This window comes from Elephas maximus, chromosome 11 (genome assembly GCF_024166365.1).
Source record: "Elephas maximus indicus isolate mEleMax1 chromosome 11, mEleMax1 primary haplotype, whole genome shotgun sequence".
NCBI classification, from domain to species: domain Eukaryota; kingdom Metazoa; phylum Chordata; class Mammalia; order Proboscidea; family Elephantidae; genus Elephas; species Elephas maximus.
The window spans coordinates 43,804,104-43,816,334 of NC_064829.1; the positions used below are offsets into that span (position 1 = coordinate 43,804,104).

The 12,231-nt window shown below is 38.1% G+C and overlaps 1 protein-coding gene across 4 annotated transcripts in view; it reads left to right on the forward strand.

The window, feature by feature from the left end:
- Window positions 1–69: 69 nt before the first annotated feature.
- The window catches only part of ELP2 (elongator acetyltransferase complex subunit 2), a 56,394-nt gene continuing 44,232 nt past the window's right edge, over window positions 70–12,231 (forward strand). For 3 of the 4 annotated variants that reach the window (XR_007519378.1, XM_049901913.1, XM_049901911.1), the window contains exons 1-3: window positions 71–295; window positions 4,004–4,082; window positions 6,963–7,033. Coding sequence is in view for 2 of the 4 variants with exons in the window: in XM_049901913.1 (XP_049757870.1) it covers window positions 158–295; window positions 4,004–4,082; window positions 6,963–7,033 (288 nt within the window). In the remaining 2 variants the exon portion in view is untranslated. Of the gene's footprint in view, window positions 296–4,003; window positions 4,083–6,962; window positions 7,034–12,231 lie in introns of all 4 variants that reach the window. The other variant, XR_007519379.1, reaches the window with a different exon arrangement.

Genomic DNA, 12,231 nt, shown 5'->3' on the forward strand with positions numbered 1-12,231 from the left:
GGGCGGGGCCGGAAGGGGGCGGGACTCCTTCACCCAGCCCCTGGCCGCCTCAGAAAACGGACCCGGATGATGCAAGCGTGGGAGGTGGCCTGGAGAGTAGTTCCGCTCCGAGGGCGGAAGTGCACTTCCAGGTCTTGGCTGCTGACCTGGGAGCGACATGGTGGCTCCAGGGCTAGAGGCGTGTCACGTGTTTTGCTGCCCAAACCGGGTGCGGGGAGCCCTGAGCTGGAGCCCTGGGCCCGGAGGACTTCTGGCCTTCGGCACCTCCTGCTCTGTGGTCCTCTATGACCCTCAGGTAAGAGGGGTGGCACTTCTAGGGCCGAGCCTGGCGGGCCTGGCAGCCGCCGCATCCAACGCGCACTGAGAACTTGAAAACGCATTGCTGGGGGACTGTCGTGCTGTTCAAGAATCAGTTTGGTGTTTAAAAGATTTGAAATTTATGTATGGATTAAAGCCGTCATTCTACAGATGTCTCATTTCTTTATTTCGTTTCCAAAACCAAACCAAACCAAACCCACTGCAGCCGAGTCGATTTCGACTCATAGCGACTCTACAAGGCAGAGTAGAACTGCCCCATACGGTTTCCAAAGTGGAATCTTTAGGGAAGCGGACTGCCACATCATTTTCCTCTCAAATGGTTGGTGGGTTCCAATCGCCGACCCTTTGGTTAGCAGCTGATTGCTTTAACCACTCTGCCATCAGGGCTCCTTGTATTTATTCCTCTTAGGTCGTTTCATGAAACATTCGTTGCACTGAATTTTAAAGAAATATTACTGATACTTTAGCTACTGGACTGGACATTTTAAAGGAAGTATCATTCTGAAAAAAGGTCTTACAGGATGGCTACCCTAAGCACTGGTTTTGAGACATAAGTTACTCATTCCCTGAACTCTACCTACTTTATTTCACCCCATCAGTTGATTCTTTTTTTGGCCCTTTCACTACGAAACTTCTCAAGTGAGTACTTTTTCCATGCCCCCCAGAGTTCTTTATGACCCCATTCCCACTGGCTAATTTCGAATGCTACAGTTAGTGTTGCTACTGAAAACAAGACTCAGTATAAAAATGCTGAAAATTAAAAGTGCAGGAGATGGCTATATATATTTATTACTGCCTTGTTTTATTAATTTCACTAAGAGTTCCATTATCTTTAAATACCCTTTGCAGATCTAAATTTGTATATAGATTTTCCTGTATCTTGAACTTGCCTGCTTCTTCCTGGTTTTTGCTTCTTATTTGTGCCATGCGTTTAAAAAATATTTTATTCGTTTTATCTTAAACTTGTTTGTACTTGTTACCTCATAAAATGAAAATTTCACCCACAGCAATTGCTATAAGCTTTGTCTCATACAAACCTTGGGTTTACATGCTCTCCATATCCTTGTAACACCAATATTCTTTTTTCCCTCTTATTATAGGCTTTGGAGTCCTGGTGGCACAGTGGGCAAGAGCCCAGCTGCTAACCAAAAGCTTGGCAGTTCGAATCCACCAGCTGCTCCTTGGAAACCCTGTGGGGCAGTTCTGCTATATCCTATAGGGTTGCTATGAGTTGAAATCAACTGGACAGCAACGGGCTGGTTTGTTTTTCGTTATAGGCTTTAATTCTCTTTATAATGGTTTTGTTTTTGATGAAGGTTTACACAGCAGCTTAAGTTCCGGTTCAACAATTTCTACAGATCGTTCGGGGACATTGGTTACATTCTTCACAATATAGTAACATTCTCAGTATTTCTGTTCTTGTTTTTCTGTTTCCGTTAATCTTGTTTCCCTTCCCTACAGTCTCATCTTTGCTTTAAAGTAATTGTTGACCATTTGGTCTCATCTAGATTTTTTTAAAGGAGCACAGTAGTCACAGGCGATACTCCTTAGTTTTTGAGCCAGTCTCTTATTTAGCTAGAAGGTGACCTCTGGTTAGTTCGGCTCAAGGTTTAAAGAGTATCTCAGGGAGTGCTCTAGTCTCAACTGCTCCAGTAAGTCTGTTTCTTTTTTTTTTTTTTTTTAAGGAATTTGAGGTTCTGTTCCACATTTTTATTCCATTCTAACAGGGTCCATCTGTTGTGACCCTGATCAGAATGGTCAGTAGTGGTAGTTGGGCACCACTAGTTCTTCTGGTCTCAGGGTAGTTGAGGCCATGGTTTGTGTAGATTAGTTTCTTCTTTGAGTCTTTGGTTTCCATCTTTTTTGCTCTAGTTGAGTAGAGACCAATAGTTGTATCTTAGATGGCTGCTTGCAAGCTTTTAAGATCCCAGACATTACTCACCAAACTAGGCTGTGACACCAATATTCTTTTGAAGTCACAGATGATAATGTGTTCTGTCTTAATGCTTTTGCTTCTAATGTTAGTTGTAGATATTTGAGATGTGATTACAAATGATTAGAAAAAAAACTTTTCTCCTCCCAAGCCTATAGCTTACATATTTATTTATCACAAGGGTGATTCTCTTTAAAGTAACCGTCTTCTAGCTGTTCCTGTTTGGGAATTTCCTTCAGGATTTAGTAACAGCTTTAAAAAAAAAAAACCCATTGCCCTCAAGTCGATTCCCACTCTTGGCGACCCTATAGGTCAGAGTAGAACTGCCCTACGGGGTTTCCAAGGAGCAGCTGATGGATTCAAACTGCCAGCCTTTTGGTTAGCAGCCGAGCTCTTTACTACTGTACCACTAGGGCTCCATTTACACTGTTAGTTATGGTAAATTTTACTTTTTATGAGTTGTTTTTGAATTTTGGAATATGCCATGAATTTAGTAAATAGCAAGAGAAAACACATGAAACAAGGATAAACATTCAGGTGACCCTCAGCCAGGGACTGGGTCAGCTGTAGAAGTCCCATCTTTCTGCAGCAGGTTTAATGGATTTGTGCTTCTTTCTGTAGCATTTTTTAGTTTTAATGGTAATGATTATCTTATGGGATTTTAACATATCAAAAAAGTATATTGAGCCTAAAAACAGTTTGCTTTGTTAAATACTTGCTGGCTTGGCATTTAGTTAAGTTCAGAAATAAGGTCATGTCAGATGCTGAAATAAAGTTTTGGGGATGATCATTCAGCAAATTTTTGAGGGCCATCTTTGGGCTTAGCCCTAAGCTGGGTGGTGATGACATAAAAATATGGGTAATAATGACTTCTGGTTTATATGCACATTTGCCTCTGGTGTGTTTTCCTCAGTCATGAGAATTCTGGTTGGCATGTAAGCAGATAGTAGCCAGTGCTATTGGCATCAAACAGAGAAAGGGGCTATGAAGAGGAGGGCTTAGTAGTCACAGAATCAAAATCTTCAGCAGAGGATGAAATAAAGGAAGCTCAAGAGTGGGGTGAAGTTGGCAAGAGTAGCAGTCTGAGGGTCTTCTGGGAGCCTGACAGTAGGCCCTGAGGCAATCTGATACGTGAGGTCTTTGTAGCCTTGTGACCTTGTGTCACTAGGGCAGGAGAACCTACCACCACCTGATCAACTCTGGCATGCAAAGTGGTTTAGATTGTTGTTACCTTGAATTTTTATCCGTTAATCACACATTTCTCTACTGAAAGGGCTTCCTGGCAACAAAACCCTCAAGGTAGTACAAGCATGGTAGAAGTAGGCCCTGGAACCTGTGGGAACACAAGGAAGAGGCTCCTTGTTTATCTTGGGTGTCAGGGCAAGTGCCCCGGACAAAAAGGATGTGGACACTGTGGGAGGGTGAGCAGAAGCTAGACAGATGAAGAGCTGAGAGCTCCTTTGGCAAGAATTTGATGCTGGGAATGTGGAGGGTGGTGAGAAAGGCAGGAATGAATTACAGAGAATGGACGGCTTAAGACATGGTTAAAAAGTTATGAGTTTAGGAAGGTTAATCTGTTTGAAGTAGTTCTGATCTTCAAAGATTCAAAATAAATCCAGAATTTGAATTTTCAAGTTCTGAACTTCAAAGATTCAAATAAAATTTTAAAAATTCAAGATAAGAACGGAAATTTTATTTTATTCCTCTGTAGGATAAACTCTAATTTACTAACTGGTATTTTCTTTTCTAAAGAAAAGGGTTGTCATTACCAACCTGAATGGCCACACTGCTCGAGTCAATTGCGTACAGTGGATTTGTAAACAGGATGGTTGTAAGTATTAACCTGATTGGTAAAGTTGATCTCAATGTTTTCCGAAAAAGTGTGATTAGTCACTTATCTTAGAGCACTTCTCTTGATTTACCAGTAGCTTGTCTTGATTTCAATTTTGGTGTTATGCGATTAGAAAGTAGACCAGTGAAAGACAAATCTCCATGGTATACCCAATGAAATATTGACCTGTGCAGTATTTTTATTCCACAGTTGAAACCATATTAGAGATTATCCAGTTGAAACGTGGAGTGCTTAGGATGATGGTAGAGGCCCTTGACTGTGGCAAGGTAGCCATTTTCCACCGTAATTGATTTAAAAAGCCTGTAAGGAGGGTCCAGGGCTGAGATTCAGAAGACTCAGCTTCTAGGTCTGTTTCTGCCATGAAATAAGCTATTGTTTCTTTTAGGCAATACATGGTCTCTTTTTTTATCTCAGTTTGCACCTCAATAACATCTGAAAAAAGAAGAATTGGATTAAATCCAAGGACACATGAGATCCTTGAGGCCAAAATTATTTTCATAGTAACACTAAGAAATTTTTCACTGTATTCATTCTCATTCTGTCATGAGTATGCAGTAGAATTTTCCAAAGGCTGCCTCCTGTGATGTCGCGCATTAAATGCAGAAACAGATATGAAAATTCAGCTGTATTCTGTTAAAGTCAGACATTAAAGAGATTTGCAGAAATGTAAGCAGCGTCTCTTATCACTAATTTTTTTTTTGTTTGAAATGTATAGGTTTTTTTTTTTAATAGAAATGTTATTTTTGTTAACATGTACTAGTGTTCATTGTTATTTTTAAGTAAATTAATGAGTGAGTACAGATTTTTCAGTTTAATTTCTAATATGATTAATAAACAAAAGCTCTTTGGGGTCCTCAAAAATTTTTTTACACAGTAAAACTTGTGAGAGCTGGAACTTGACAGGACTGCCTTGTTTTTCCAAGTCTTGCAAGTTTTCCGGCTTTGACAGGGTACAGTTTTACCACTTTTCTATCACTCATTTTATTGGAAAATAGTGATTTTTCCTTTTCTAACAGGTTTCCACCTTTCACAGGTTCTGGCTTTTGCAGATTTTACAGTAGTATGGAGGAGCCCTGAGATCAAAAAGTTTGAGAATTTCTAGACTGGATTATCTCCAAGTTTTTTTCATCTCTATGGTCTTTGACTCCAGAACTTTTAATTAGGATATTGGTTGCTTTTACATGGTGCTTCCAAAACCTTAGGAACTTCTTCAGCTGTAGGGCTGCTATAAGTTGGAATTGACTTGATTGGCAATGGCTTTTTTTTTTTTTTTTCCATTTTAAATATACCTAGCACATTTCATTTTAAATATACCTAATGGACTTAAGTTAATTTCTGTTTTTCAGTGAACAAATATTTATTGAGAGCCTCTGAGTCAGGCACAAATTCAGAATTTCTTGAATTAGTGAGAATTTGCTATGATTTTATCTGTGATATTAAAAAAAAGTTTAACAAACTACTTTTTATAGGTGGTAACATAGAATGTGTTAGGTTAATGAAATCCATTAAATAGTACAAATGATGGCCATCGGTGTGGATATTAAAATACAATTGTAATTATATCAGTTGCTACCAAATGGCATAAAAAACTATTTGAATCTGGGTACAGGAATTCATTATAAAATATAAATCTGGGCTTTTGTATATTTTCCCTTCCCTTTAAACAGGTTATATGAATGAATTGCTTATGTATCACTGTAATCTGCTACAATTATTGATTTCTTCTAAAAATACGATTCTACTTCCAAATCCAAGATACTGCTTCTAACTCATATAATAATGACAAGTAAAATATTAATGTTATATAATGTGATTAACACATCTGATTTTTAACAAATTTCATGTACTTTATCATAGATATTCTCAAAAATCATGTAGTTAGGTAAGTGGCTTAATATTTGTGGCATAAAGAAATTAAAGTTATCAGGCAGCAGAGTTGGGACTTGAACCTGAGACTTCAGAGTATAAACCTAATGTTCTTTAGACTACACTCTAGCTCCTCCTTCTAAATATCTAATATACTTAGCACATAAGCCAGAATAAACAAATAAATGGAAAATCCAACAAATTATGTTCTCCCCCTCCCTTTTTTTTGGTTCTTATTTCTTGTTCTGATATCAACAAGTTATAAGTGTTTAAAAGAGCCATATTTAAGTGTGTGCCTGATTTCGAACATATGTATCATATAGAGCATTTTCAAGTCTTAAATAAAATCTATCTAGCTATCAATATCTCATTTATGTTATTCCGGCCAAATGTGTTTAACCTGAATCTAATCATGAGGAAACCATCAGACAAATTCAAATTGAGGGACATTCTGCAAAACAGCTGGCCTAGACTCTTCATTGTCACCAAAAAAGAAAGAAAGAGAAAGTTGGGAAACTGTTCTAGATTAAAAGAGACTAAAATGCACAATGTGTGATCCTTGGTTAGATTGGTTAGATTCTGGATCCCAAAAAAAGAAAATCATAAAAGACATTATTAGGACCATTGGGGAAATTATAATATGGACTATATTGCATAATAATGCTGTGTCAATGCAAAAATTCTTCAATGTCTTAATGATACCATAGTAATGAGGGAGAATGTCCTAGTTCTTAGGAGATACATGGTTAACCATTTGGAAATCAGAGATCATGATGTCTGCAACTTATTCTCAAATGGTTTGGGGAAAAAATGTGTCTGTGTGTATACATATATAGATTGAGCAACGTATGAAGTAAATATGGCAAAATGTTAATGGTAAATTTAGGTAAAGGATATGGGGGTATTCTTAAAACTTCTTCTGTATCTTTGAAATTTTTCTTAATAGCTGGGGAAAATATTAAAAAATATTTACCAAAATATACTTTATTTCAGCTCCTTCTACCGAATTAGTTTCTGGAGCATCTGATAATCAAGTGATTCACTGGGAAGTAGAGAATAACCAGGTTGGTAGCAAGTTTATAGTTATGAGAAATGACCATTTTGTCTACATTTATTTTCATTTGCAGCTTTAAAAAATTTCTGCTATTCCTTTATGAAGTTCCCTCTCTCTTGCTTACCAGTAACCCAAATGTTGAATCTCCTGAACTTCACAGGCCCTATACCCTTCTCTCAGTTTCTTATCACATAGTCATATGTTGTCAGTTGTTTCTGTGAATTTGCAGTCATTTGGGAATAATTTCTTACATGGGCTATCCTTTCTGTTTTCAGCAATAATCAAAATTAATATTGCTGTGTTAATAGGGTGGCTGTTGCCAAGCAAATTAAAAAAAAAATGAGATTCCAACTCAGCGATATAGATTTACATAATTCTGAGTAATGTTATAAAATATGGATTTACATAATTCTGAGTAATGTTATAAAATGGATGGCATGGGTGGGCCTCTATTGATGGACATTTAGGTCATTTCTATTTGTAGTCAAAGATTAAAAGTGGAAGATTCATATACCGGATATTTGAACACATGCCATACCGAAGATATAGAGGAGGCAAATTCCTAACATTCATTAGAATCATCTGCATAGTTTTGAAGGGAAAATGTACTTGAATAAAGTACAGGGTTGGCTCTGGGTTAAAAAAAACCAAACCAGACCTCTTGCTGTTGAATTGATTTTGACTTGTGGTGACTCCATGTATTACAGAGTAGAACTGCACCATAGGATTTTTTGTTTTTGTTTTTGAGTTTTGGTTATTATTATTTTTGAAATAATACTGTTTTAGGTAAATATTTGCACAGCAAATTAGGTTCCCCTTTAGCAATATTTGTACAGATTTTTCCATGCCATTGGTTACAGTTTTTACAGTGTGTCAGCTTTCTCATTATTTCCATTCTGTTTGTCCTGTTTCCATTGATTTAGCTTCCCTTCCTCCTCTTGCCTTCTTTGCTTTTGGATAAGTGTTGACCGTTTGGCCTCATATAGTTAATTGTTTAAGGGAGCACATTACTCACAGGTGATGGTATTTTATAAGCCAATCTATTATTTGGCTGAAAGGTGAAATAGCTTCAATTCCAATTTCAAAGGGTATCTTAGGGTAGTAGTCTTGGAATTACTCTAGTCTCTACCAGTCCAGTTAGTCTGGTCTTTTTTAGGAATTTGACTTTTGTTCTACATTTTTCTCCCATTCTATCTAGGACCTTCTATTGTGTCCCTGGTCAGAATGGTCGATAGTGGTAGCTGGGCACTATCTAGTTCTTCTGGGCTCAGGCTGGTAGAGGCCGTGGTTCATGTCGTCTGTTAGTCCTTTGGATTAATGTTTTTCTTATGTCCTTGCTTTTTGTCATTCTCTTTTATTTCTGTCGGGATGGGACCAAAAGATGTATCTTAGACGGCCACTTGCGAGCTTTTAAGACCCAAGATGCTACTCACCAAAGTAGGATGTAGAACATTTTCTTTATGAATTATGTTATGCCAGTTGACCTAGATGTCCCCTAAGACCATGGTCACCAGCACTTAGACCCAGTAACTCGGTCCCTCAAGGTATTTGGATGTGTCTAGGAAGCTTCTGTGGCTCGCCTTGGTCAAGTTGTGCTGACTTCTTTATATCGTGTATCGTTGGACTCCTCATTCTTTATAGTTGTGTAATATCCCATTGTGTATATGTACCACAACTTGTTTATCCATCCGTCCACTGACTGGCACTTGAGTTGTTTCCATCTTTTTGCTATTGTGAGTAATGCTCTAGTGAATACAGGTATATTCGTGTCAGTGCTCTTATGTCTCTAGGATATATGCCTAGGAGTGGGATTGCTGGATCATAAGGTATTTCTATTTTTTAGCTTTTTGATGAAGCGCTATATGGTTTTCCATAGTGGTTGTACCATTTTATAATCCCACCAGCAATGCGTGTGTTCTGATCCACCCACAACCTCACCAGCATTTGCTATTTTCTGTTTTTTTTTTTTTTGATAAGTGCCATTTTTGCAGGAGTGAGATGGTATCTCATTGTAGTTTTGATTTGCATCTCTCTAATGGCTAACGATCACAAGCATCTTTTCATGTATTTGATGGCTGCCTGAATGTCCTCTTTGTTGAAGTGTCTGTTTATGTCCTTTGCCCATTTTTTGATTGGATTGTTTGTCTTTTTGTTGTTGAGTTGTCAAAGTTTTCTGTATATTTTAGAGATTAGGTGTTTATCAGCTATATTATTGCCAGAGATGCTCCATAGGATTTTCTTGGCCATAATCTTTGCAGAAGCAGGTCGCCAGGCTTTTCTTCCATGGTGTTGCTGGGTAGGTTTGAACTGCCAACCTTTAGCAATCAAGTACACAGGGACCTGGCTTCTTGGGTAAAAAAAAAAAAAGTAGGTGCCCTGAATTGCTGCACGACAACCATAGTGCTGTGACAGTTCAGAAGATCTTCAAGAGGTGGCCTATGAGTTGAGCCTCAATGCATGGATGATTTTCTTGGAAGGATTGAAAGGGATGAGGATTCTAAGTAGAAGAAACAACATGGGTGAAATCTCTCTTGAGTAAGGAGGCCATCTGCTCCCGGAATTATGAATATCTAGTTAAACTAGAGCCTAAGATGTCTTTAGGGCAGGGCTTTCTAAAGTTTGTTCGGAGGATTATTTATCTCTCAAGAGATATACACCTCTTAGGGAATCACAATGCACAGAGCATAGTGAAGGCCTTGGAAAGTTCTGATAGGAAGGAACCTGCTTACCTTTGTTTAATGAGCATTCCCCGACTGTATTCACGTCTGAATCATTTTTTTTCCTTTAAAATTAGAGTCCCTTGTAAGTCTGAGGAACATAGTTTGGGAGATGTTACTAGATAACACACAGGGACAGAAATAGAATAGGAGAAGATTATATGGCAATTTGAACAGCGGCTTTAAAAGAGTTTGTTCTTTATTAGCAGGCATTTGAAGTCATGGGTGACTGCTAAGCGGAAGAATATGAATATCGAAAGAAGATTAATCCAGTAGTGTGCCAAATTGGAATAGGAAAAAATATGAAGGCACAGGGTATATTTTTGAAGGAAAAATTATTTCGGCATTGACTAGGTAGTTATTGAAGGGGTGGGAAGCTGGTGGGTAGGAGAGTGAGTAATCAAAGGCGATGAGATTCTGGCTTAGAGCCCTGGGAGAAAGGTGCTTCTGTAAAAAGAAATAGACAAGTCTCGTTCAGTCAGAACGAGTAGGACGAAAGATACGGCGTTCAGTTGTACACATGTCATTTGGACTGCTGGCCAGATACCCAGCCTTCTCCTCAGAAAGAGAGAGAAGGCCTGGGAGCCACCTAGACTTGAATGAGAACACCAAAGGGAAGTAGAGAAAGCTCCTGTTTGGGCTGATCTTGGCAGAGAAATCCAAAGGGAGAGGTATCTGAGCACTCATTTTATGAGATCTTGAGGTGAGGCTGGGGAGATTTCTTTCCTCAGTGCTGCTCCAAGTGTCTCCTGTCAGTAGAGAAGACTGCCGGCTAAGCAAGCCTCTAATGGGCAGAGGAAGGACTATGAGGGCTGGACGCGAGGGAGGAGAAAAGGAGAATGAAAAGCTTAAAAGAAGGATGAAGGGAAGAAGAGGATTTGGGGAAAGGGGCCACACAGTGAAAACTCCTGAAGGGCTTGAAGGTTCCTTCCCACACTTATTCATTTCTGTGCACACAGGTGATCAATACACCTTGACTTCTGATAAAAGGAAATGAATCTAAGCTGGTGTAATGAGAGGTTTGGGTCTTCGAACAGTGAGCATTTTTAAAAAGCTGGTGAACTTCAGAGATCTCTTCTGTGTTGTGTGTGTGTGTGTGTGTGTGTTTGAACTCTGATGATTGAAATATAACCATGGCAGAAGATGTGAAATGAATATTTTTAATAGATACAGTGTTTTAGGGGGGAATATACAGACTTGTGTAAAAAATTAAGTACAGAAAAATATAAAGAAAAATTATACAAAGTCTCAGGAGTTAGCATTCTGATGAGCATTATTCCAGACCTGTAGTTAAATGTTTAATTGTACATAAAAGAGATTGTACTGTACATTAGTTTTTCTTTTTAACATTTCTTAAGAAGTTAAAGGTTAATGATTAAAGGAAGTTAGTACAGATCCTCAGAAATAAATGTTTCTTTCCTGAGTGGCAGAGTTCTGCTAAGTAATTGGGAAAACAGTCGAGGAGACATTTAAGGCACTCCTGTGTATCAGCAGACAGCAATTTATAGAAGATAGCTCTCAGGGGAAGTGATAGAATCTCACACATTTGAAACTAAAAAATAGATCCACAGTAGCAGTAGAAATGATGCCACAGGGAATAATCTTGTGAAGGCAAGCAGATAGACTTGATAAGCAAATGGGATTTCCCATTCCTGTTTGCCATTTTTCTAAGACAAAAATGGCAGCTTATCATTTTGCAACCTTGATAGTAGTCTGTGATTCAGGCAAGTATCATGAGTAGATGCTTAAAGTCCTGGGTGAAAGTACGGTATGGCATAGAATATATTAACGTAGTTTCAAAATATACTCCCACATATTATTACCAAGAACAGTTAACTTCACAATGAAGAAACCTGTCAGACACGACCTTTATCAAGATATCAAGGTTAATTTCACTAAAAATGGGACAAAGTGACATCATGTGCCTCCTGATGTGATGCACTTATGTGATGTTACTGTCAAAATGTACGTCCTGAATCAATTCGTGAGGAAACATCAGACCGTCCAAAAGAAAGGGTATTCTACAAAGCTGGCCTGTGTTCTTCTAAAATGTCAGTGTCATCAAAGGCAAAGAAAGGTTGAGAAACTCTTCCAGATTAAAGGAGACTAGAGAGGCATGGTAACTGAGTGCAGTGGATACTACTATAAGAACTTATTTTCCCTCCTCCCTGTTTATTTATTATCTGTATAGACTAACGGATTCATGTTTTTCCCCTCAATGGGTTAAAATTCATTAATGTCATTATTCAGGTTGTTGTTCAAATTGTCCCGTTTCTCTTTCACCTATTTCATGTGACCCCGTCATTGTTTATAGACAGCATCAACAGAGGCTTGAAACGTCTAATATTAACATTTAGCGGTATATAACATATTATTTAAAAAAAAACACTATAATGTACATGGCTTTTGAATCCTTTTTTAAAAATACTTATTCACCAAGGTCATAAACATCTTTCCATGGTAATAATCATACATTTATAGTACTCCTTTT